The following is a 27,483-nucleotide window of genomic DNA, read 5'->3' as shown; positions in this document are numbered from 1 at the left end:
GTTTCTAGTTGCACGATGTGCACCATGTGAGAACAACCTTCTAAAAAACCCTTTCCCATACCTATGAAAGCAGCTGCAAACAGGAAGGGGTAACATCCTGTCTCCTACATATTTAGTATCTGGGAGGCATCTGCACTGCTCTGCTCTGAACTCCAAAGCAGTTGCTTTCTGCCCCTGCAGTGTTAAGTCACGACTGTTGTAACAGGCTGAGGAGTTCAGTGACTCAAGTTTTTCAAGACACTGGGCATTTTTAATCACTGAGTTGCAGTGCAGACTAACATTGAGCAAAACTGGTTTATTTGGTAATTTGCATTTAATAGCAGCAGTAGATCAAGCCACACAGGTCTGGCATCAATTTCAATAGGTGAAACTAATGAATACGCAAGGTGTGCGAGAGAAACAGGATTTTCAGCTGAGAGAAAATTCCAGCCCATACAGACAAAGACAAGAGATGGCAAGGGAGGGGAGGTGTACTCTAGAGAAATACAAGGAGTAAAGCTTGCCACTTTGACATGCCAAAAATACTTGGCTATCTAGGTGAAGGAATTCTAAGCTACATGGAACTGAGAACCCAGAACTGGAAACACAGGACCTTCTATTAGTAATTGTTGGCATTATTAAAGACATAGGAAAAAAAAAAAAAAAAAACAACACTGGACAAAAGCAGAAAAAACCCTGGAGAGCAGGTCTCTTATTAATCCAAATCAATCAAGTGTCCTATCTCCAGGGCTACCATGCCTTGGAGGCTTCCTTCCTGATCTTATATTTTCTGGTCCCAAGAACCTGAGCTTCGAAAGGAGAGACAGAAAGAGCTGTTATTTCACATCGGCCCAGTGCCTGAAGCTTATGCACACAGACAGGCTTCAGTCTGAAGAGACCACTTAATGAAAAGTATTGACAGTTGTCCTTAAAGAATTAAAACATCGAGGAGGAAGGCATAAGCTGAGTTCAGGCATTCAGGTTTAGCTTGCAAGGTAAGTTGGACGCCAAGTCCAAACTCCATGTCTTAGCATCCTCCCAAGGACATGGCTGTGCATGCATGGCTTTGTAGTAAGCAGTGGCAGATGAAGAGCTCCTACAAGGCTCTTTTCACAGTTATCTCAGCTTGGCTCACTTCCCTAAGCTGGCACGGTGAAGAGAGGGCAGAAGCCATGAAGGAGAGCTGCTACCTCCCTGACACACACCACGCCAAGCTCTTCTGGCATATTACATATGGTTAGACAGGTTATGCCAGGTTATAACTTACACACTCCAAAGATTGAAACTTACTGAAAAGACACAGAAGGGGCTTGAAACAAAAATCAGCGTAGATTAAAGCACACTGCAGTTTTACACAGAGCAGCACTCCAACAGAAAGGCACACACACAGTGCATGACTGCTGCTTTTGCATCAGATTAAGCAAAGGAAACCTGTTCATATAGTACAGTGAAACAACTATTCTGTTTGGGAACAAGCAGCAACCATTCTACTTTAGGTGCAAATAGTAAGCACTGAAGTACAAGACCCTCTCACTATGACAGCACAAATTCTGTTTATCATTGCTCTAAAAATCTCAGATCAAGCTCATCACTGTGTTAGATCCTTGCAGGCAGCTGCTGACACCAGCAGTGACAACTCTCAAGCTTGTCCCAGGGAGCAGTCAGTGCCACCTCCCTCTGCCTTGGTTCAACGCAGCTCCGATCTTAGTGCTCGCTGTGCCACTGTGCTTTAGAAAATAAAAGCCATCGAAAGAAAAGCGTGATAAGAATCACATCTGGAAAACAAACAAGTAACAACAAAAGAAATACAACATCACAAGCTAAGGGAAAACAAACGGAAAGAAAAGCAAGAATTTTCAAAGCTTTCTGCTGATACATGCAGGAGCTGAACGCAATCAAAGCACCTGCAAGCAGCAGGCACGCTTCATTTAACAGGTGATGAAAGGACTTTGTATTATTTGTACGAAGGCACAAGGCCTCCGCGGCAGCATAGAAACCAGAAACGCAGCATTTGTTATCAATTCTGTGCTCTAAACTGATACTTCACTGTTTTTCTCCCTCATATATTTTTCCTACTGCTTTATTTTTAAACAAGGTATAATGACTAACAGATGGTATGGCAGCGCAGCCCTCAGTGAATGGGTAATTAGCAGATGCAAGTTCAACGGTCAGTCCCAGTTCGTTAGAGGAGCTGGACACTGCCCAGCTTTGCAAGGGAAGTTGGGGGGGGTGCATAGAACTGAAGAATTCCACTTACATTACTAACTTTGCTAAAAGCTTAAGGATATTCACCATACTTCATAAAGCTGATACTGACCACTGAGATACACAGACCAATTCATTACGGTTTGTAAATACTTGTCGCTTCTTTTACTGTAAGTACAGCTTGTGAGTAAACGACTTCTGAAGCTCTGCTGATCTTCAGATTTATTTCCTCCAGCTTGAACAAACGCACAGCCTTACATGCTGAATGAGGAGGAACTGCCACGTATGAGGGAGCGTTACGTATGGCTTCGAATTACCCTAGCTCACCGTACTTGTTGCTCCCACTGCTCAATAGCTGTCACACTTCTTGTTGCTGAACTCAGTAATATGACAACTGGGGCATGGTTGCCATTTCCGCTTCAGGCTTTGGTTGTCGAAAGAAAAAGGTAAGAACCATAAAAACAAGCAAACAATACATAAAGGGAAAGCTTGGCTAGCCTTCAGAATAATTCAACTGAACTTCAATGACTGCAAGAATAAATACCTCAAGAGATTACAAAGAGTGCGGTTCCAGGCACGTAAATTAGAGAAAGACTGCTATGGTTGAAAACACCACTCTTGTCACAGACACAAGGTGCAGAGATGACATTCAGTGTTTCAGAAAGTAAAAAAACCATTACTTAGGAGTATTAAATTACTCAGAACCAAATCTCACCTGGCAATATGGTAAATGGCTCCATACAAAAGATCAGGCCACACATGCAGATATGTAGCAGGGGGGTGGAAGGAGGTTAGTAAAACTTAACCTGTAATTCCTGCAATATTTTTAAGCTAAAAATAATGTTTTAAAATATTTTATACTGGGGGAAGCAGGAGCTAGGACAGAGTACTTTATTTTAAGGACTGAGAGATCAGGAGATTGAACCAGAAAACTATAGGCCAGTCAGCCTCACCTCTGCCCCTGGGGAAGTGATGGAACAGCTTATTCTGAATGCCATCTCCAAGAAAGTGGAAGAAAATGAGGTTATCAGGAGCAGTCAGCCTGAATTCAACAAGGCAAAATTACAGTTGACCAATATATTAGCTTTCTTTGATGTCATGACCAGATGGGTAGATGAAGGGGAGGTGCAGTGGATGTTGTGTACCTTGACTTCAGCAAGGCTTTAGACACTGTCTCCTATAACATCCTTGCAATGAAGTTTAGGAAGTGTGGGACAGATGAGTGAACAATGAAGTGGACTGAGAGCTGTCTGACTGGCAGAGCTCAGAGGGTTGTCATCAGTGGCGCAGGGTCTAGTTGGAGGCCTGTAGCTAGCTAGCCGTGATCCCCAGAGGTCAGAACTTCTTTACTGTGAAGGTGACAGAGCACTGGAACAGGCTGCCCACAGAGCTTGTAGAGTCTCCTCTGGAGATATTCAAAACCCACCTGGGCACTTTCCTATGCAATCTACTGTAGGGAACCTGCTTTAGAAGGGGGTTGGACTCAATGATCTCCACAGGTCCCTTCCAATCCCTATGATGCTGTGATGGTTGTTGTTTTTTTTTTTAAAGAAACCCTAAAAACATCACCACCATAGATCTGAGCTGAAGACAATAAATGGCAATCTGATGGTATTTGGGAAAAAAAAAAAAAAAAAACAGCAACCAAAAACCTCTTTTAATCTTAATGTATTTTAAAAAATGTAATCTTTTTCAGCAGTGTTCTATTGAGCCATAAGCTGAACAAAAATCCTGAAAATAAACTCATGCCGTTAACCACTCTATGAAGTTAACAATAAAGGTCAGGGCAAATTCAAAGCTATTTATTAAAGAAAATACGAGGCCTTACTTTTAAATAGTATTTACAATATACTGTGGGCGTGGTTACATAAACTACATACCAACTTATACCACAATAACAAAATCTGTTTGAATTTCACACTTTTGCGCTAGTTCTCAGCAAGTCTGCCTGTGCACATTTATTTTGGAATAGAATACCTCTTCAAAATGTTGCCACTGGCTTTGAGGAGGTGGAGAAAGGTAGTGCCAACACCACAAGGTCATAAAGCAATGGAGATCTGGCCAAGAAAGTACCAGAGCTGGCTCCCATCCAGTGCTTTTCTCTCAAGTGCCACCGTAACCTGGGGCTGCTCTAACTCACATGAACTGGCAACAGTTCCAAATGGCAGCATTTGGAGACACCTCCTCAAATTGTTCAGCACATTTGCTCACCAGGAGCTGCCAGGTGCCCCACACTTGTACTTAGCCGCTTCTGTGCCAGCCAGTGATTTTGCCTCTTTTGTTGAAGCAAGATAGCACTTCATTTTGCCATTTCCTCTTGATGTGATATGCACACACCAAGCCAAAATGGCAAAAGGGAAGTAACTTTTTAAATGAATGAAGGTGTGGAGTAAAGTGTCTTTTCTCGGAACAAAAAATAAATCCATTTGATTTTTTAGATCTTTATAAACTCCAGTTCTGTAAGAAATTTGCTTCCCCTGTTGGATATTGAGACACAAGCTGATATCCACACCTCAAGCCAGCTTGAGGTGGCTGGAGCCACCACTATTTTATTGCTTCAAATATGGTGAATTCTCCTTGCTTGTCATCACTCTTCCACATACCTCATCATCAGGTTTTGATATGGACCAAGTACAGACCAAGTAATCCACTACTACAGTGAGAGGCTATTGTTCACCAGCTGAAGCACTGCAGAAGATCAGTCTTTCTCTGCAACAGAAAGGGCAGTGCATCTTCGCCTGACTGCTTCTGGATGTGGAGATCCAAAATAAAACACTGCATTGCATTCTTACATTAGCAAAAGTTCTTTTTGTTTCTAATTATGCAAGCCCGATTACCACAGCATCCCAGTATCTCAAGGTCTGGAAACAATTCCTGCCCCAGCAAAATCTCCCAGTATGGGAGCAGGGCAGCCTGCACTTCCAGGCAGAACACCATGTCAGCAAGTGAGTCACCTGCGCTCAGTACTGCTCATCCCAGTCACAGTAGGTCTGATTTTATTTATATTCACACCAACACTCACTTCTTCTCAGCATCAGAGAAGATATCAGTCTGCAATTGCAGCAGGAATGGTCCTATCCATGGCCCACCCATTGCTTTTTGGCAGGCAAACTGCAGCTGGACACAGGCCATCAAAACCTGAAAGCCACTAATGCCATGTAAACAGGGCAGAAAACATGATTGGCATGGTACCAGTCAAGATGTTGACCAATGAGTGATGGACAAACAGAGCTCAACAGAAGAGAACAGAACCATGGCAGTGCACACAGTGTGGGGCAATGTTGGCACACCAGCGACCTCATCATTCAAAGCTTTTTCTGAGGCAGCAAGGTGGATGAACACAGGCAAGATAAGAACAGGCTGTACGCCTATCTGCATTGGAGATCTCACTTGTGCATGCATTCAGGTATGTTTTCTTTTACCACAACAAATGTTTTACTCCATCTCCTTTCCACCTAACCACTGAAACTGTTGATTTTACTCATCTCCTGCACGCAGCAGGCACACGACGCAAGGCCTCCTGGGTCAACTCCAGCCCCAGTGCTCCAGGACAAGAAGCAACCTGCTCTACCTGCAGCCATCTAGGGGAGCCTACACAGCTGCAACCTCCATTTTCAGTCAAAACTAAATAAAATCCCAACTTTTCTAATGCTTTTAGGACCTTGCTGTTAGTACAGGTGCCGTAAACTTTCAAATTTCACTTCAAATTTTCTGAACATAACTGAAAATTTTTCCATGGTCAGGTCAGAGATACTGTCCTCAATGTTCCTTCTTTGAGTCATTGTTCATTTCCAATTTCTGGGCTGCAAGTGAAAGCACTGCAAAATTTAGGACCAGTGTAACCAAGAAAAAAAAAGTGTTAATCATCCTGCTGTTAAAAAATAAAAAATACTGAATCCCATGCTGAGGTACTAAGAAATAGCAGCCTATCGTACAATCGGACGCGTTTTATAGCATATTTTCACATGCAGCAGTTAGAATGAGGCACACACCTTTCCATTTGTTATTTTTTACTTCTCAGCCCTAATCTAATTTCCTTGAATATGCTCAACTTTTACTCTGCCAGAAGCATGAGGAACAATTTATAGGAAAACCTCAAAGTTTTAAATCAGTGGGAGTTAAACTCAAGGCCTCAAAAAATTCTGGACCCTATCTTTACCTTAGGAGCTATGTAAAATATTTTTCCCATTAGCGCTTTCCACATATAAAATTTCAAAAGCCACTGCAGACATTTAATGTCTACCATTCACCAACTTTTTACTAGGAATTCTTCAGAGATTCACATTGTATAACTTAGTGGGGGTGAGTATTTGAGAGCTGTTAATCATTCGGGATATCATATATACATCTTTTGTGAAATTTACTTAGCTGAAGTCAAAAAGCATTTGACTCTCTCCAAAGAAATTCCCAGACACCCAGACCGAAACTACTTCACGAGGTATGTGTACATTATAATCCTTAACCAATTCCCTTGGTAAAAACATCCTTTAACTTGTTTGCAAAGGGGTGTTAGAATTAATCAAAGTGAGGATTGTTGAGGAAGGCTTTTGAGGACTGTTGAAGCAGGAGGAAAGATTTCAGCACGGGAATTAGTCAACAGACTAGTGAGGGGACTGCCAGCACAAGCTGGATTTGAAGGAACGAACATTAATCACATTGTGGCCGAGAGTGTCTTTGGGCACATGCGTAGCTGAGCAGATGAAGAGGTAACTCACGACAGCTTTGAACCAATCCAGTATTGATCAATTGAGAAGTTACTGATGCGGTGAACTTCCTCTGTGCACCAAAACGAGATGTTATAACGATCATAAAAATACTGATTTCACGTAACGCTGGGATGAAATTCTATGAAAAACAATGCCTTGTATTTAAAAATGTATGGAATATACATAAAATAATGTAGTTACTTTCGTTTTCTGTTATTAGTCCTCAAAGGCAGTGCACAAACTCTGCAAAATATCAGGCATTCAGAGAGAGGTTGTGGAGTCTCCTCCTTGGAGATCTTCGGGAGCCGTCTGGACACGGTGCTGGGCACGCTGCTCTGGGAGGCCCTGTTTGAGCAAGGCTGCCAACCTCAACCACTCTATGGTCATGAGATCCCTAACCCTTCCTCCTCAGATCTAGTGGGTAGATTTGGCCACTGATGTGCTGAGCATGAACGCCAAAACTGATGAACGCCTTTCTGAATTCTCATCGTCTTAAATGAAAATGACTAAACTTCCATTTTACAAGCTTGTTTCGATGTCTATGAATAAAAATGTCTTTTAGCAACAGCCACACCATGAGCTACACTGTAGCTCACTTTGAAACATCAGCCTTCAAAGAAAGGATGTCACTCTTCCATTTAAGGACTGGGAGAGGGAAGCATTTTCATCCAGATGGAAGCATTTTCATCCAGATGTTTCCCAGTTCCTTGTGCATCAGTCCATTCTTACGCATCCACAGAATCAGTAAAAGACTATTTCCGATTTCCAAACTCAGGATTTGTCTCTTCAAGACATGGAAGACCCCAGCCTTCAGGCAAGTCTTAAAGCACGATATTAGAGGAGATGCTGCAAGCTTACAGTACAAGAGTGCTGGTTGTTATTAGATGTTTCATGGGGATGCTGGCAACCCTGAGCACTGTCAATAGTATTCGTAGGATTTCACTCTCAGCATTTTAACTTTTGTGGATTTTTCACTTTTTGCCCTCCCTAAAATTCCCTCCAGCAAAACAAAACAAGCGGCACCTTTTTCCCTCCCATTCCTCTGGGTTTATACGTACAAAAACTGCACTGACATCAGTAAGACAACACACGCGTTAATCTAACTTAGCTGCAGGATGGCTGCAGAGGACAGAACCTCATTATTTCAATGTCACTGATGCCCACCTCCCAAGATAATCTTTTTTCTTTCCTTTTCAATTTGTGCCTTCTGCTCTAATGGCTTCATTTTCTCCATCCACTTACACACATGCACAAGAGTAATAATAATTAAATGCAAAGGAAACATCAACTAATTAGAGCAGCATGGGCAGCCCCAACCCCCCACCTTCTGAGCTCAGGACACCCCAAACTACTGGCAGAAGTCCACGCTATTTTTTCCACTGCTGCTGATTCCCTCTCCTCTCAAACTAACTCCTTTTCTGTTTTACAACATTTCAGTGAAGAAGAATGATGGGTAATCTGAGCAATTTTGCTGAAACATGAACCTGCTATCACTGGAACTACTGAATTAAATGTGGAAAAACTGGAAAGAGATAGGGTGAAAAAAGATCTTTTTATTGTAGGGTTTTGTTTTGTTTTGTTTTTTTTAAACGTACCACAACCCCCACACAAAGTGTTTGCAGGGAGAAGGTAAAAGCAATATAAAGGGAATATAAAAACATTTTGCATGCCATAGACGTTAACAAGACGTTACTCTGAAACAACAACTGCATTAGGAAATTTTGGAGGAAATAATCACCTTCCCCCACAAAAAATAAAAAAATAAAAAGGTTGCCTGCGTTCCCTTCACCTCCTTTTTTCCCCATCTCTTTTACCTCTTCACTATTACAGACACTCACAAAATGCATTATAAACTCCTCCTGAAGGAAGCAGGATTTTGAATATGAAGACAGGGGTCCAATCTAACCAGGGCCTGAGCTCCAAGGATATGAACATGGGGGAGGAGAACTTCACTGTCACAACCCATCCATCAGCCATTTAGATATAGCTCTTCATTCCAAGTTAATACTTAGCAACTCAAGGCCAAAACTGATGTTGGAAAATGTAAATCATAAGTCAAAGCAGGCTTTCACCCCTCTGTGTCTTCCTGACTGTAAACACAAACAAGAAACATGCAAAATGAGATTTTTTGCTACACCATGTCTTTATATAAAAATGTGCATCAAGAAATATTATCAACTTAAAAATGACCACAGATTAAGTTCTTGATTTAGTGATGCAAATCAGAAAAACAAAACGAGAATGTATGAATTGAGGATACAGCACCTTTATTTATAGTTGGCTTCCTTATAGTTTGGACAATTTGTACAATTAAAGTCAGTTAGTTGTTTCGTTGTTGTATTTTGTTTGTGTTTTGTTTTGCTTTCTCCACGGAGTCTCAATGTTTGATTGAAAACACCACAGGGAATACTAGCTGGTTTTTAAAAAAATCTTTTCCTCCATGGGAAAAACAAAGGAGCACCTCTCAATTAGCCTTTGGCTTTAAGGAACCCTAGGTCAGATGCAGGCAGCCTTGGTAAAGAAGGAAAAACAGTAACTATTATGAATAAAAGCAAGGTTTGCACAGCAGCAGAGAAAACAGGATGTATTCCAAAGGCTAGAGCTATTCTCCTTAGACACAAAATGGGGAAAAAAAGAAAAGGAAAAAAAAGATTCCTTATGCTCCAATATTTACAGCCAGACTTCTCAGTGAACCCCATTTTTGCAAGACTTTACAGCAGAAAGCAGCTGAGGTGCCAAATACCTGAAATTACAAGCTTATCCAATGCATATTTCCCGGAGGTGCTGTAACAAAAATCAAGTTAAATGTACAATGCAGAAAGAATGTAGGAAAAGAGAACTCTGATGCAAAAGTGTGATGTAGTATTTAAATCCCCTAAGTTTAGGATGATCCAGTAGTCTTTTGAATTGGAATCTCCAATTTAAAGCTTTATTCCAAGAACTTACATATAACATCTTACATATGGCAGAAGTCCTGCCAAGATTTTTAAATATAGCTTTATCAGATGCCAGTTTGGCTTCCTTCACATGAATACTTTAACTAGAGCTTATAAACTTTCATTGAGAGGGGAAAAAAAAAAGGCATAGTAATAGCTTACCATCCATGTGTGGAAGTAACATTTTATGTAAGATATCCTGCAGTCTGACATATATAAACTATTTTTTTCTGCAGCAGCTTTTATTTAGCAATTAAATCACAGATTACATTTAAAGTACCGTCAAGCGGATAAAATTCTGCCAATTAACTCAGCTTAAAAGGGTGCTTAGTTAGGGGAAGGATAGGAAAACGCATCAATTAACAGCAACTCAGGCTACTCAGGGACTACTTTATTCAACCAGCTGCTGTTGTGGATGATGAAAAAGGTGTTTCCTGTAATTCTCAATGGGGTTCTCTTGCTTGTCCCCAGCAAGATGAAGAACAGAACTATATGGTATCCTTTCTAACCTACTTAATAAAGCTCCTGGTGACAAGCAAAAAAAAGAAGGCATTGTTTTAATGTAACCTAGATCCTAGGCAGTTTCCAAAAACCTAGCCAAGAATCTTTGTCAGAATTTCAAAAAGGAAGCTGGTACTGAAATTCTTGGGCATGCATAAGGGTTGTTCAGGACTCCTCCTGCAAACACTGAATGCTTTCCACTCTGAAAGAGATATTGCCAACAGCATCTGTAAGGTGAGACACTGGAAACAGCCTCCACTGAATCCACAGTTGGTAGTTTCCATCTTTCTGATATCACTAAGTGTATTCCCTTGTTCTCCAACAGAAGCAGCAAGCACTTTTCCTGAGACTATTTAAGTTATCCCAATAAGGCCAACCTTCCAGGAAGGAAGAGTATACTAGCACTCCTGCTTATAATGCTTTGACAAGAGATAATCGGAACAAACTGAAATACAAGACATTCCACTTAAACATAAGAAAGGACTGTAGCAGTGAGGGTGGTCAAATGCTGGCACTGGCTGCAGAGATTGGTTACGAACACCTCATCGAGAAGATTCTCACAACCCAACTCGACACAGCTCTCAACATTGAGCTCCGAGCCTACTGTGAGTAGGGGGTAAGACTAGATGATATCCAGAGGTGCCTTCCCACTTCTGTGGGAATATTCATATTTTATTTTTATAAGCCACTACCAATAACCTAAATTAGAAATACATTGTGTGTTTAGTGTGGCAAAACTGGTGACAAAACCAATTAAGCACAAACATGCCAAGCTGACAAGTTCAAACAAAGAAATGCTTTTTACCATTGTGATCTAACTCATTTTTCTACCAGTTGTACCACATAATGTATTTCCATTATCTAAGTATTTGATGTGTTAACCTGCAGTACGTTATACAGAAAGCTGAATTACATACTCTTCAACCTGCTGTTGAGAAGCTTTATCTATTTTCAGACTGTTTCACAGCTTGCCAGCAAGGTTACTAACAGTAACAAAATGGCTAGTGAGGAAAAATGTACTGTATTGTGTGTGTTGGGAAAAGGGAAGGGAGAGGAGAACATGCTCTCTTGGAGCAGTGGGGCCAGAACAACGTGTCTCAAAGCACACTCTCTCCCATCCCATACCCCATGCTCTACAGAGGGGACACTGCAAACTGCAGAACTGGAGCCAGCCCCAGCAGTGAGTGGGAGCAAGCAAGATAACGAGCACTGCAGATGGCTTTGGTCTTCGTTTCCATCAAGCAAATGCAATGTCTCTGTAAAAGATTCAGAGCAGAGGCTTTCGTAATGTGACAAACTAAAGAAACACCAAGAGCCCCACGTGTTTGTGGTATTCGCCTCAGGCAGACACTCAGTGGATTTCTAATTACCTGCTCTTCCTCTAGACCTCAAGAAGGCCCATAACTATCACGAAATGTTGGTTTCTTCAACACAAATCTTTTCAAACCACACAACTAAAATGCCATCTTCTAGCTCGCTTTGTACGTGTTAAGACTAGACTTTCCCGGGGCAATGAGCATTGTGCCCACAGCTAAATCTGCACTGTGGCTGTACTACATAAACTCTTTCTAATGTTTTAAGGAAATCTGCTATCATAAGGAGGCCAAGGCTATGGCTTAACCACTCCTCAGGATGAGCACAGCACCCATCATCATCATGTGGGACGTTCCTGCTGAGCTACACCCTGTCTCACCATAGCCTGCCAATGACAAGGCAGGGTAAGAGACCTCCCTCATACTCACCTCATCTCTTCAGCTCCTACTTTCCCTGGTTGTGACGATGATTATCAATTACTACCCTGAACACTATGTATTATAATCATGATATAATCATAACTGTGACTGTAATTTCAAAATCAGCTGCAATAATCTATTTACTTTAACCACCACTGGCGCATGCCTCCCTGTGACAAGGTAAACCCTATACAGTGCCAGGGAGGATTTTGGTGAGCATGGAGGCAGGGCCGCAGCAGCACACCTCACACCTCCAGGGCAAGTGAGCTTAGCATGTGCTTTCTCATATTTAAAATGCAAAGGTCCCAGAAGATGTATGCTATACAGTATCTTTCCAATAGTACCAATCAAAATAGTATCAAATAGACTATAACCATATAGGTAAGACTCTCCAAAAGAAACGTCTCCTGTTTGTTTCCATGGAAACTACAGCAGATACAAAGAGCATAATTGCACTATTTGATAAAGCAAGTTCTCAGCTACAAAACACTGTTTTCAACATGATTAGCCATGTCTTTTTACCAGCGATGAACAAGAGCCTGCATGGCATACTCGTAAAAATTTGTACCAGTGGAGATGACCCACTGCTGAAACAAAGCACTCACCACCTCACTGCGCTACATCCACTGTTACATCTCCATCAGCATTCAGCAAGTATCAGTGAATGTCAGTGGGTGCCACTTTTTCCACATGGAGAAATTCAGTGACACACCTTTGCTTCATACGCACTTCCATGTCAGACACCATTGTGTCAGACCACCCCTATGCTGCCATTTGTCACACAGAAACAACACGTAATGGCAGGAAGATTCAGCCTCTACTGCCATACCTCCACCATCCACCTCTGATGTTGTGGGCCAACATAATAAAACAGGAGGCACTACTTTCAGAGCAGCGCTCATACTTCACTGTGTTATTGTTTGCACACACATTAACATACATGTCAATCTTACAGTCATTATTTCCAGAAACTCAGATTTTTGGATTTCTACAAAGTAACATTTTCAGTGTCTACTGCATATGAAGAAAGAGGGGGAAAAAAGAGAGAGAGAAAAAAAATATTTTATTTGCAAGAACAAGAGGAGAGTGGGAGAAGGCGGATTTTGCTGTGTAATCAATCAAGTTTGGCTTGTCCTATATTACTTCTAAACTGAAAATCAACTGCCACAGCTAATGAAATTGAATATTCTACTTACACTTTGTAAGAGCTTATTCCCACTTCCTGGTAGTTGGCTTCTTTTTTCCTTATTCAACATTTTTTAAAGCACCTCAAAGGAGCGCATGGCTAACAACATTTTGAGATTTGATTTTTATCATTTAAAGATTCTGCATTAGCCAAACATCACTTGGTTTTTCAAGCAGTTTTCAAGTCATTCAAGCAGATCCAGTTACTTAGCTCCAACTATATATTGAATAGGAAGGAAAAGCCAACGCCATTCACTTGGAAGCTCTTTCCTTCCATACAACAAGAACAAAAAGTGCCACTAGAGATAACCTACAAAGCACTTCTCTCAGGTCCTGCTGAGCATCCCACAGGAGAACTCCATCTGTTGCCAAAAGCCAAAGTAGAAAACAGAAGACAGATGTCTTTTTGTCGGGAGAAAGGCTGGTCTTGCTTTCTTACTCAACCCAAAACTGCTGGGAAAGCTTATCAATGTGACAACCAGCTTAGAATAAAATATGTAGCAAGCCAATGCATGACAATATTTATCCCAGTACATAGAAGTTGATGAGAGCTCTTCTGTAGCCAGCATTTTGATTAGGAAAAAAAAAAAAAAGTGGGAAGAATGAGAAGAAAGAAGAATATTCACGTACAACACATTACCATGTACAATACTTTGGAGAAGCCTCTTGTTTTCATTTTCGACTTGGCAATTTATCCAGAAAAAAAAAAGAAATTTTAAACAATAAAAAATCAGAAACATGTAGCCACTATTATTCAATATGCTTGGAATCCCTACTTTATATTTTTTCCATTAAAACTTACATTATTATTTATTGCTGGTAGAAGAATTAAGCGGCCAAAATTTACAACTACAGTGAGCAATCACAGTTCCAGTTTACTTCAGGAGGCATCTGTTATAGTCCTAATGCCTGAAATGTGGGAGCTAAGTCAATTTAAGAAATTACAATCTTAGATTAATCAAAATTTACTTAGTTAAACTGAAGCCTGATTACAGTAAAAGGAATATCCAATCAACTCACTTAACTGGTTGTCAAGATACTAAATTCCAAATTAAAACAGGCCTGCTGCTCACACATAGGTTAGGGAAATTAAACACTCTGAAACATTAAAATGTCATTTAAGCTCAAAAAGCCTTACACTGGGGTGAACGCTGAGGGGTATGAAATGGCTCCATCAAACATCACTCCACTTGTCACCATCTACCAACTCCTCAATTCCTTCCTCTCGAACTCTGCCAGCTATCAGACATGCAAAATGTTGTATGTCGGGATGGAGAGATGCAGCTGGGGATCAGGCACAGTGTGGGCAGCAAAGAACAGAGGTCATCACGGGCTGCCCAGGCTCAGAGTAGGAAGGATGGGCACTGGAGATTGAGGGGCAGCTCAGCACAGTGTGTGCATGGGGTGGGAAGCCTGGCCTACTACAAAAAATAAAGGATGGAAAAAGAAAAAAAACAGGCCTTAACCTAAAACAAAAGTGTGTAGAGCACTGACTTTATTGGGGAAATTATCCCGAGGAGCCTTGGTAAAGTAATTACTCTATGTAGACTCTCTGCTGGCCTAACTACCCTGCCTCCAGATGGAGAGGTGACGCAAGTTAAACCACATAAAGCAGGACCTTAAATGCTCATACTCTAACTACACCTAATTCTCAAAGAGCAACAAAGTCTCATGCATACCCCGCTGATTAAAGGACAAGAGACCAATAAATAAATAAATAAAGCCTAACATAAAACACTGTAACTCACAAATGACAAAGGAAAGGAAAAAAAAAAAAAAAACAAAACACGACAGCCCGAAGCTAGAAGAAGCCCTGCCCTGCTAAAACACAGCACAATATAAATACAAACAACTTGCCAAGTCCTCCCACATTTATCTGTGCTTAACCCACAGGTACAAAGACATTTTTTCCAGTCTCTTAACTGGCTTGTCACCCAGGCTCTCTGGCACTACCATCCAATCAGGAGGTTTCGCATCAAGCCTAAAGCCGAGAACAACATTTAATTATCATGTTTAATTGATGTCATTAACTCTTAGGATGGACAGCTTTGATCTTCTCTTCTGATAACTAGTTTATGACTACAGAAGAAACCGGGACTTTGCATAATTGCCAAGCCCTCAATGCGCATTTTTAAATTCCTCCTGTTTCTCAATCTGCCTTCACGCTTGCACTGTGCTAACACCAGCTTCTTAGAGGCAGCCTGCAAGGCAGTTTAGGAAAAACAGGTATTCAAAAGGCCAAGTAACACATGATAGCTTCATCATTGCCTATCACAAAAATACACGACCCGACTGTCAGATCAAGGAGGGCAACCTCGTTTCAAAGTTGTGCGAAAAGAAGTTCTCCAGCAGCAAATGCAGGCTGATCATTACAGCAACTAAACCATTTCTCTGTATGCTTCATCTGCTCTCATCTGCTAAGGTACAGGGCAAGCTTCACAAAACTCCAGTACTTCAGTGCTGACTGAGTTCCAAATAACATGAACCAAAACACAGGCCTTTATTCTAGTATCGCTGACTTGAACACGTACAGGGGGGTTTGGGGGGAAAAAAGGATACGGAAGAAAGGAAAATATTCTGTCCTTCACCCAGAAATATGGCAACAGCTGAGGGTTACTGCAGTGAACGTGGCCTTAGACATGCCGGGTGCAGCATCCCATGGCTGATGGCAGCCAGCACAAAATGCTTTATATGGTATCATCTGCTCCCCATCCCCCTTGGAAACCTCACTTGAATTCCACCAGTTAGAGGTCAGATTGAGTTCCAAGGCAGAGGTTTTGAGGAATTTCAGTGGCTTCCACTGTGTTGTTTTATGTTTGTTAATAGGTTCATCCAAAAAAAATGCCTCTTCTGCAGGAACTTCGTATTAGCAGCTTAGGAGAGAAGCCCACAAGACCAAGATTACTAGCTCTCCCTGAACCAAACAGATACTGTGCCAATGTTAATAGGAAGAGAAACTTCTGAGGACATTTTATTGTACCCTAAAATATCTAGGAACGTTCAAAATAGATTCCAACTAAAAACAACTAAATACAAGTATGTTTAATTCATTAACTACCTCTCCTAAACACTGCTTTCCTGAATGATCCAGCCAATCATAAGATCTACGGAAATAAACGTTCATAGGTGTTGTATAATAGGTTCTGAGCAATGCACAAAGCTGCTCTAGATTTCAGCCAAGGAGCGTCAACTGTTTTCAAACCAGCAAGCCAAATCCTCATCAGACTGAATTCAACTGGAGCTTTGCCACTCTGCAGGACAGCGACTTGGCCCACTGTCCCCATGGGAAATCTTTTCCTAACTCAGGCTTTCTTCCTGCTTATTTCAAATGAAATCTCCTTTGGATCAGGTTGAATTTCCACAGATAATTAGTCTTGCACTAGCTAAATAAAGCAAGAGTTATATTGCCTCTGAGCAGCAATCTAAATAATTACAATGGGGTAAAAGAGAAGATTTCTTCCTTTCAAGAGCTTAGCAATTCACTGTTCCTCATGCAATGAACTTCGTTGCTGAATCTTCCTCTCCTGCAGCAACAGAGAGAATACCATAGCGCATGGTCATCTGAAATGTCTGAACAGCAGCTCCCAAATATTGTTAGAACAGAACTTTGTTGAAAAGAAGGCTCTTCTGCTAAAGCATCCTCAACAGCACACAGCACGGTTTGCTTTTTTTCCCCCTCTTTATTTCCTTTTCTTTCTTTCTTTTTCTTTTTTTTTTTTTTTTTTTGGTGCATGGTCATGTTTTCTCAAGAAGGTCTCTTTTCGCTGTCCCAAGATGATGGATGTCCTGTACCCAGTCTCCTTATACTAAATGCCATGGGAAGCCCAGCAAGTCAGCAGCCAGATCATGTCCTGCCTGATGCGGATCCCATCCTGAATAGCGCTCGCTTTTAGGGCGAGGGATGGAGGAGGGGTTTCCCTAGGAATAAGCTGAATAAAGCTTCCTGTTCAGCTAAAGCAGGAAACGTGCTCCAGGACTGCCTTACACACAAAGAGTGGAAAATACTTACTAAACAAAACAGCAGGAGATGAAGTGTAAACTGGACTGTCCTTACATCATGCAGACAAATGGAAAGCCACCCTTCCCAACCTTGCCGCTCTCTTTCATTAATGTGTTAAACTTGAAAAAACATAGATATCTGTATGCACATTCTGCATGAACATCAAATGAGCAAGCTGTGCCTTTAAAACCAAACACTGAAAAATTTCAAACAACGGCGCTAATTAGGAGGGAGCATTTCCTCCCTCCCACAGGATCAGTTTCTTCTTATTAGAAGAGGAGGCACAACTGACCAAACCCTGCCCTACTAACTGGAGGAGCTGAACCAGAAGCTGTCATTAGGTTAACCCCTGAGCATATCTCCCAAAACATCTCTTCAGAAAGGCTAAAAATAAATAGCACAGAGGACAGAAGAACAGCCTTCCAGTCTGCCCAACCATCAGGACTTACAGAAAACAGCAGCAATATTAATTTTTGCATAAACAACTTCTGATGATGGAAGATGAATAGTGATGGAAAAATGTCCTTCTTTGTTCATCATAAAAACAATGTTTGTTGAAGGCCTCACAGCATTTCCCAAGAGCTGACCTTGTAATTCATGCCAGGTTTCTCTGCTGCCATCACACACCTTTTAACAAGCTCTGATCACTTCAAAGAGGCACTTGTCCTCACCCACCCTGACATTTAGGAATGGAAAGTGAGGAAAACAACATCACTTAACATGAGGTCACATATACAGACACACAGTGCCTAGGAAACGCAAAGTTGTTAGGCAAGCGCTATGGTGCAAACCACGTTGCTGCAGTTGCATGCTGGAAACACGTAACAAAGTACCATGCACAACAACGATGTACACAAACTTAATGAAAACCTGATGAAAGAGTGTCAAAAACCTACCGAATCTAATTAATTCTGCAGGCTGCACACAGCACTGAAATGTCATAAGCCACCTTGAGTCCTCAGTGCCTCCCACTGCCTTGAGTTATAAACCAGTCATCAGCCCCACAGGGACATGTCTCATTTTTTGACTTTCTTCTGATGGCACAACACCCAGCTCATCATGCAAAGCTCAAATAAGTGTCAGGAAGTCATTTTACCAAGTGGCCTTAAAAATATCCTCAAATCAAAGTAAGAGAGTCAAGCATCAGTCTGTAAGTCACGGATCATAAACAGAAATCTCTCAGCCATCGTAAATGTAAAGGTTAGGACAGCCAAACCCAACAAGAGAGAGATGGACCTTCCAAATGTATCCCATTGCCACTGGTGAACCCTGGAAAAAGCAATCATCACTGACATCACGTACAGTTGAAAGCTGCCTTCGGTATCCCAAAGCATAGGTGAAAGTGCTACTCACACACAGGCAGTACACCAGTATAGAACACTTGGAAAATGGCCTCCCAGTTGATGGACACTACAGAAACCCAGCTACTCTTGAGGAAGTTTTCACCTTGCAAGGGCTGCAAATATGTAGCACCTACTGCAACAGAGGATTTTATCAATGCTGTTGCAAAATCATGAAGTTCTTCTGCAGGTGGCAGAGTGAAGACTTCAATGCTTTCACTAAAGTACACCAAAGAGCAAGTAACAGAAGAGAAACAGCACAGATGCTTCAAGACATGGTCAACAACTACTGGTCTAATACCCATCCATCTGATAGCAGCATTGAGGAGCACGAGGATCCTACCCACACGTACTGTGCAGGCAGACATGTGGGTAGCGTTCATGACTGTACAGAGTAACTCACTGAAGACAAAGGTTTGTTGTACCTGCTCCCCCTGCATCATGTGCACACCGTGGCTCCATGGTGAGCATTCACAGACCCCTGTTATTGCAGGACACTGCATGGAAGCTCTATTTTGAAACCAGATTATGATCATATGAACAAAAAAACCCTCACACTGTCTAAGTATGTACTTTCCCAAGCATCAGGAACACATAGAGAGTAGCTTATGCTAGCTGCCAGCCCACAGCTACTTCCTAAGGAATGATTGGGGTCCATATGTGAAGTTTGCTTGTCCTCTGGTCCTTGCCATAAAAAAAATCATGCTGGGACCACCCCAGGAACTTCAGCTTTAAGAGGAAATTATTGCCTGGGCCCCACAAAGAGAACACAAACCATTTTTTCAAGTGGAAATTGCCCGTGATCTAAAAAGCAGGTGTACAATCTCCTATCCCCTCATTTCAGTAAAAAGCCAGACTGGGATACTTAAATCATCTGACACAACATCATGTTTCACCTGCCTGTGTGCCACAAGAGGTACAGTAGACAATATTTTTGTCTGCACAAGACAACATTTATGAGCAAGAGCCTGTTAAATGTGAACGTAGTTTATTTCATCTTATAACCCTTGGTCCTCTTACAGTTCCACTCCAGCAGCTTCCCCCGTGAAGTTTCCGTGTCTTCAGATATGTAAATGTAAAAAAACAAAAAACCAACCAACCCCTGCCATCGTTCCCAAAAAGCCCGCATAACTTAACTTTCCTCACCATTTTTAAGATATTTACCTTTAAAGCCAGCAACAGGGTTACATCTGCAGACAACTCGTGAGAGTTTCCATTACAGAGGAGTTCATGATGCTCACTATAACTGTTCATCCCACTCCACCTCTGTGGCCAAAATCATAGAATCATGGAGTATGTTGAGCGGGAAGAGACCCACGGGGATCACTACATCCAACCCTTGGCTCCACACAGCACCACCCAAAACCCAAACCCTATGTCTGAGAGCGCTGTCCAAATGCTCCTTGAACTATGGCACTTGGGGCCGTGCCCACTGCCCTGGGCAGCCTGTTCCATGCCCACTGCCTGCTGCCTCTGATACCCATATTGGCAGACTGCAATATAAATAAGCATGCAACAAGAGAACTGATACGTCTTTATGTGCAACTCCACGTCAACACGGTTAGCCTATGGATCAATTCCTTGTGACTGATATGCGTCCTTTATGAGAAGCCTGCATTTCACACAACTTTAACAAGGTTAGAAATACCTCATTTATTAAAGCCTTTGAGAAAAATAATTATTTATTTGAAAAGTAAATGCTAGCAGAAACACAACCACTAAGCAGCAACATTAAAATTGACAGCAGAGACACTCCCTAATTAAGAATTTAAACCAAAGGGGGAAAGCCAAACAGAGGAACTGCACCCAGCTTGGGTGCAATGACCATCAAATTAAAAACAATAACAGGCTTAGCTCAAAGAACTGAGTTACAATAAAAAATATAAGCAGCAAATAAATAGCTTGGGCCAACTGATGACCAAGAGAGAATACAACAACCAAACATGTGACACATACAAAATGTCAGGGTTTGCACGGTGCCTCATCTCACCCTTCCCTATAGATGGGTTGCACAGTGCTTAGCAACACGCTCCCTGTTTACAGCAGAGAAATAACGCTGAATGTATTTATCAGGGCACTGATGTAATGCAGCACCCTGCTGCAGGCATCCCCAGTAGGAAACATCCTCACTTTACGTCTGAATGCACCATACCACGCCAACATAACAATACTGCCAGAAGAAAATGTCCCTGTGTTGGTGAGGAAGAAAAGCACCTGAAGTTTGTCAGGCAGCTACAAAGCACCAAAAAGTCAAATGTTATCACAGGACTGTCACTTAAAGATCACCAACTACAGAAATAGCCTTTTGTTAAGAGCAATGGGAGCTTCCTCCTCTGGAAGCTGGAGGGAATCAGCTGAAGTGCAGCGTAAGGAATAGCAGAAGGAATAACTCTGCAGTGCAACAGGTGAGTTACCCACACGGGGTCCACATTCTTCGAACCTTATCTGCAAAAGGAGTTGATGACCGAATTTGCTCACAAGCACGCCACGTGCAAAGCGGGCTTCCAACCCTCATTTCAGTGGGGCCAATTGGTGGTCTCAGAGCACCAGTCTCACCGAGGCTGGGTTTACAGCCTGCGCATCTTCTGCAGTTGCTGGAACTCTGTTCTTAGGGTTTACGACTGCTTTCAACACACTGAGAACGCCATGCTGATGTTGAGAGCCATCCTGCACTTCTGCGGGGTCAAGGACACACACCACTGAAACTACATGGAGCAGATACTATTTTCACATGATCCTTTCCCCAAAGTCAGACCGAACTGGGAAAAAAACACCCTTTTTCTATAGCTGTGCAGCCACACAGCCTGTCGCTCCTAAGGGCCGGTGTCAGGTTCATATGGGAATCTAAGAAACACCAGCCCAGCCCGCCGCTGTGTGGGAGCACAGTCAGTCCTGGACCCGTGCTGTGTAAGAAGCTGCACACGCAGACTTGGGATGTGCCTGCACGCAGCGGAGCCTCCTCATCAAGAGACGAGCTCAGGAGAACTACAGAAGTAGCTGCAAACTGCACCCAGGTTTCCACGTACCGAGCTGTGCCCGCGCACGCCCAGCAGAGCCGAGCGGTGGCCGCACTGTCAGGAGCCCGGCTGAGCCCGAACCCCGCGCACCCGCCCGCTCCCCGCAGCCACTCACGGATCTTCACTTTGCGGTGGTCGAGGCGGGCGAGCAGAGCTTCGAGGGCTCCCAGACGGCGCTGGAGCCGGGCGTTGCGGTGGCACAGCGTGTCCGCCTCGCTCAGGATCCCGCCGAAGATGTCTCCGGCGCAGCGGGACAGGTCGGAGAGCTGCATGAGCAGCGACACCAGCGCGTACGAGCTGACCTGTTCCAGCGCCCCGAACTGAGGCACCGCGCCTCGCCGCCGCCCGCCGCCCCCTTCGGCCGCCCCGGCGTGGTCCCCCGGCGCCGGGCCGCCCCGCTCCGCGCCGTCGCCTTCCTCCAACCTGCACAGCTTCAGAGGCTCCACGGTCCGCAGGGGGAACGGCATCGCGGCCGGGGGCGGCGGGCTGGAGGGGAGAAACTGGGCGTCCCCGGCGCGGAAAGTCTTCGCCCGCCAAGCGGCCGCGGCGACAAAAGTTCAGAAAGAGGAGAGAGGGAGGGAGGGAAAGAGAGAGAGAGAGAGGGAGGGAGGGAGCACAACAACAAATGAATCAGAGCGGGCGGGCGCCGAGCTACGCGCGCCGGGGCCGGGACTGGGGCTCGGGGGGAACCGCCGCCGCCGCCCGCCGAGCGGAGGGGGGGCCCTGCGCGGCGCCCATGTGAGGGAGCGGCACCGGAGGACGAGAGGGAGCGGAGCGGCCGCCGGCGCGGGGAGAGCCCGCTGCGCTGCCCTGCGGCCGGGAGACAGGAAAGAGCCCGGGTTTGTGTCCCCGGAGCGGAGAGGAGGAAGCGTGGGAGGGGGGCTGAGCGGTCTGGATGAGGCCGCAAAGGAGGGGAAGCGGCCAGCGAGAAAGGGAGGAGAGGAAGAGAAGGAGGAGGGGAGAGAAAAGCCCGGAGCAGCCCCACCTGGGGAACCCCGCGCCGCTGCAGGCACTTTTGTGAGCGCACCAAACTCCCAACCCGGAAAGCGAGAGCTGGAGCGAGAGGAGGAGAGAGGGGGGAAAGCCTCCGCGAACCTGGGAAGAGAAAAAGAGGCCGCCGCCTACCTGCGGCTTCCCGAACTGGAGCCTCTTCCAGAGCCTCACCCTTCTCGGCCAGCTCACGGCCGAGGTACGGCCCAGGCCCCGCCGCTGCCCCCCCGGCTCCGGGGGCTCCCCGGGGCGGCCGCCGCCTGCCCGGCGCGGGGGACGGGGAAAGAGCTACCGCCCCTCCGCCTCACTGCCCGCCGCCGTTCGAGGAGAGATGGGCTGGGAAGCGGGGCTGCGGGTGGCGGTTACTTGTAACGAGGCTGACCCCAAAGTGGGAAAAGTAAAGTCTGAAGTGTGACGCTAAGCTCACGGCTCCCGCTGCGTTGTCCCGGCGTCTATCTGTGGTGTGAGTGGAAACGGGATCATCCCCCCTAAGAGGCAAGCAGATCTTCATCAAGAGGGATACTCCCCAGAAAACCAATTCAGCCTACGTGTAACTGCCAACAGCTACCACTTAACTGGGCCTGGGGGCTCCACGCCTGCTGCGTGATAAAGAGAAGAGCACGGTCCCACACTTCTCGTGGAAGGGGCTCAGGGGAAAAGGGGAAGCAGGGGCCCTGTCTGCCCTGCAGCAGCTCCATCCCCTCCGCAGCTGATGCATGACGTGATGAAAGAAACAGGAGGGGTCCCGGGAGACACCCGCTGCGCCCCTCTGTGAGCACCTTGGGGCGGCAAGACTGGGAACAAAACATTCTGAATCACAGTAGTTCTCATATGTGGTTTTAGCCTGGGCATGGAGGGAAGTCGGAAGGAAACCACACCACTCGTAGTTCTTCTGAAGCTCCTTGGTGTGCCTTGGAGGAGCTGAGGACAAGTCTTCAGACAGCGGGGCACAAAGCAAAGACTCAGTGGCACACACAGGAACCAAGGGCTGCAGGAAGTGCTTTTAGTGGTGACTCTCGAGCAAAAATTGCAAGTCACTAATTCTTCTCATCCAGGAAGCAAAAAAAAAAGGCTTTCTTCTTCAACTTTTCCATGGCAGATATGTGTGTGTGTGTGTATACAAAAAAGCAACTCAACCTGGTGTTTTAAAGAACCAAAGCACCTTTCTTCAGACCTCGGTCCAAACGAGTTACCGATGGATGTCTCCACAACGTAGGCTACAGCTGATTCCTGCTGCAGACAGGACAGCTGAGTGCACAAATGCCATGTGAGCAGAAACCTGTGGGAAAAATGGGGTGCCAACAGGTCTCATGGGGCCTAATGAGGGCTGAACACAAAAGGAATCCCAGGTGTTGACACTGATTAACAGAAGAGGGAAAGCAGTCATTCTCTCCTATTTGATTCTTCTGGTTTTATTTTGGGGCATTGCGTCCCCATTAGCTCTGAGTTCTTTGGGGCAATCAGTTGCCCAAGACTGAGGCCCACTTAGCAGGCTGTTTGATGGAGGAGCGCATCCTCCTCATATCTGTTTTGTTTAAACTCTAAAGAATTGAGGGGAACTGAGTGCCACATGAGCTTATGTAGAGAATGCAGCAGGAAGAAAAGCAAAGAGCTCAGCTCAGGTGGCAGCTGAAGGAAACCCACGGCAGGGTGCCTGCTCTACCAGTGCCAGTGATACCTGTGGTTGCAGAATGCACTAACGCACCAGCCCGAGTGCTGCTGGCAGAAGCAGCCCTGCTTAGGGCCAACAGCTGATCTAAATTAAAAAATAAACCTGAATTTAAAGTGCATTCTTGAAAAATTCAAGAGCTGTATGTTTATTTCAGAAGAATACTTTTCTCTCATTAATCTGCTTGGTTCTGTTTTCCTGGCACTGCTAGGGAGAGAGCTTTTCCTCTCCCCGCAGCACGGGGGAAGCCTCTGTGCGCTCCCCTTGCTGTGGCACAGGGGCTGCTTGCTGCTCCTCAGCCGGGGGCTCTGGGTCAGTGTAAGTAAATGCCTGCAGTCAGCAGCAGGAGAAGGTGTGAGGAGAGGAGCAGAGCCTGTGGAGCAGGAGGTGCAAAGGAGGAGGACAGGGAGGAGGACAGCAGAAACCTGTACCAGATTTTTCCTTTCAACGTGAATTTTATTTCTAATGCTAGCGCTGGAAAGTTAATTCCATCTGAATGACAGCTGACTTACTTCAGGATTTTAAGCCTTAAGTTCATTGTCCAAATTAAGCGTTTAATAAAGTTCACGTTCTGTTTTGAGAAGCGGAAGACAAGGCTGGTGGGAGTTACTCATCCACCACGGTGGAACACTGCCCTTCCTTCAGCTCACTTCTGCAATCCCTTTGGGCTCTCAGAAGCTGCGTAGAGTTGCAGGGGCCATGTGGCCAACCATCAACCTTCTGAAACTGTAGAAACTGCAGCTACGTGGTATTTTAGATGCAGTCATATGGGGTCACTGGGCTCATTTGTTGTAGCTCAGCCCACAGCTTCAAGCTACCTGCCTGCGGGTGCCAGCAAAACCCAACCATGTCCATAAGCAGAAATAAACAACGGTATAGCGTGGGAGGAGGTGGGGTAATCCTCAGTTGTTCCCAGAGCAGTGCTAATGAGTACTGGCCTGTAATTTAAAAAGCAAGTTCAATGTTGCAAGCACACAGTCAGCTTCTGTACTTTTGAGTTACTTTGGCTGTTGCACTACAGAATTTTGGTGAAGGCTTAAAATAGAGCCATTCTACAAGAGAAGGATGTTTTCTGACCTTTTATTCTTTCCTGCTTAACCAAAAGTATGTGGATGTTCCCAGCCTTGTTGGGGCACTGGGCTCTTTCAATCACACACTTTATTGCAGTCTTCAACAGAAAACCTTTTCCAATGCAGCCGGTATGAGATATGCAGGAAATGGGAGTAAATCTGACTCATGACAATGTCAAATGGTATCAGAATTGTAACTATTTTTTCTGGTGATCTGTCTCTCATGACTGCATGTACTTTGTGTTATATATAAATACAAACAAATACATTGATCATTGCTGGGTTTCTTTAAATTCCAGTGCCGCTGTGTTAGACTGAAGATCATCTTTGGTAAACAATGCAGCAGGTCACCACCTTTCTTCCAGCCTACAAGCATCAGGAATGGGTATTTTTGCTTACTGGAACCCAAAAGAGCCCAGACTATTCCCTCCTTGTCCCAAAACGTAATCTAGTGGATATTCTTTTCAAACTAGCAATGTCTCTGATGATGACAGGCGTTTCCCTCACATAGGCTGCTTACAAGGCCCTGCTTCCCTGAACAGCGTTTCCGGTGACCATACTGTCATTCACTGGCAAAGTGCTGTCTGCCCCAAGCTTTCCTTTTCTGCCTTATCCCTGGGTTAGTTCCCTACTTCAAGCCTGCAGCTCCTTTCTCTATTCATTTCTGTAATATTTTTGCTCATTTCCTTCAGAGTGTTGTCTTCACTGTTAAACAAAGGTAGCAGCGTAACTCCAACACCTCCATCCCTGATATTCTCTATATTTAGCAGATGCATCCACACTTCTGTAGCAGAAGAGTTTAATACTGAGTGCTGTCTAAATGGGCAGTAGTTTGGTGCACCAGTCCCAGTGGATTTTTTGGCCCTGCTCTTTTCACAGCCCCTACATGAAGCTAAGACACATTCTTCCAAGTCTGTGGTTTAGACTTCAGGTTGTTCTGCCAGCTGGTCCCTGAGCTCTTCAGACTCTTCAAAGCTCTGTATACATCTACACAAGTGCAAGAATCAGCCCTATTTTCTGCCAGTGCACAAACTCTCAAACTCTTTCTCATTTTCCTGCCTTTATGCAGCTGTATTTGGATATAAAAGCCATGCTAGCCGTGGTGCTGTGGAACAATCAGAGCTCAGTGCAGTAGGAATGATACCATGGAGGAAGCCATAGCTGTGGTGGCTTAAGGATATGAATCAACAGCTCCAACCAGATGCAGCAGCTCTGCCACTACAAGAGGAGCTCTTCCACCCACCCTGGCTTCCTTTCTTCAGCTCCTGCTCACAGATGCACGCTCTGCTGCTTACTCTGCAGGCATCTGAAGACCTCACTGTAGACCAACTGCAGTTCAGCTGCGTGACATGAGGTGCTGTGAAGAACTTGCAGAGAAATCTACTCTCAGTTTCTGCTTTTCAAGCCACAACAGTACTTAACATCATTCTCAGGAGAGCAGAGTGTGGGGGAAAAAAGCTAGGCTGTGAATAGAAAAAACGTGCAAGAAATCAGAGCCTGTGAAAACATGAGTATAGCATTACAGCTGCTCCAGAGCACACAGTGATCATCAGAGGATTTTGATCTCTGTTCCAGGGACTGCAGTGCAAACAGGAGACTGCCAGCCCCTCGGATAGGGTGGGACTAAGAAACAGCTGACAACAGTGATGAAAATGGAAGGAGCCCCAAGCCAAATCTCCCAACCAAAAAGAGAAACCAGGTTGCCGAGTGCTTATCTCCATGGGTTGGTAGTGCTTGCTCCTAGAGTTGCCACACCAGTTTCCTTCATTTGGTTGAGGGATTTCTTTGTCCCAACAAAGTGCATTCCTCACTTCCACTTCCTCTGTGGAGGAGAAAAAACTTCTGTTATAAGGAAACTTAGCACTTTTTTAAATTGATGAAGTGTTTAGGTTTCTGCTTCACGGGGACTTCAGTTCTGCAAGTACCACGTGTAATTACTAATTATTACCAAATTAGTTACATAGGTACAGCAAGCGACTGTAGGATGGGAATATGGGTGTCATTTGTGAGAGAAAAACTTCATCTGGAAAATCAAAGACTGGAGGATTTATCAGCTGAAAATCAGACTTAACATATGGAGATACTGTAAGTGCTGAGCAAAGTCTTTTCTTGTCTCTAGCTTTAATGAGAACAGTTTGTGTTGAAAGCGTTC

At 44.3% G+C, this 27,483-nt stretch overlaps 1 protein-coding gene across 11 annotated transcripts in view; it reads right to left on the bottom strand.

The window, feature by feature from the left end:
* NHSL1 (NHS like 1) overlaps window positions 1-22,810 on the bottom strand; it is a 163,399-nt gene extending 140,589 nt beyond the window's left edge. For 9 of the 11 annotated variants that reach the window (XM_040698389.2, XM_040698390.2, XM_040698380.2 and 6 more), the window contains exon 1: window positions 21,718-22,430. In XM_040698389.2, the coding sequence (XP_040554323.1) occupies window positions 21,718-22,069 (352 nt within the window). In that variant the 5' untranslated portion in view covers window positions 22,070-22,430. The other 2 variants (XM_046939110.1, XM_046939109.1) reach the window with 2 other exon arrangements.
* Between the last annotated feature and the right edge of the window lie 4,673 nt (window positions 22,811-27,483).

The sequence above is a fragment of the Gallus gallus genome, chromosome 3 (genome assembly GCF_016699485.2).
Source record: "Gallus gallus isolate bGalGal1 chromosome 3, bGalGal1.mat.broiler.GRCg7b, whole genome shotgun sequence".
Lineage (NCBI taxonomy): Eukaryota > Metazoa > Chordata > Aves > Galliformes > Phasianidae > Gallus > Gallus gallus.
This window is presented reverse-complemented; position numbering and strand designations above follow the sequence as displayed.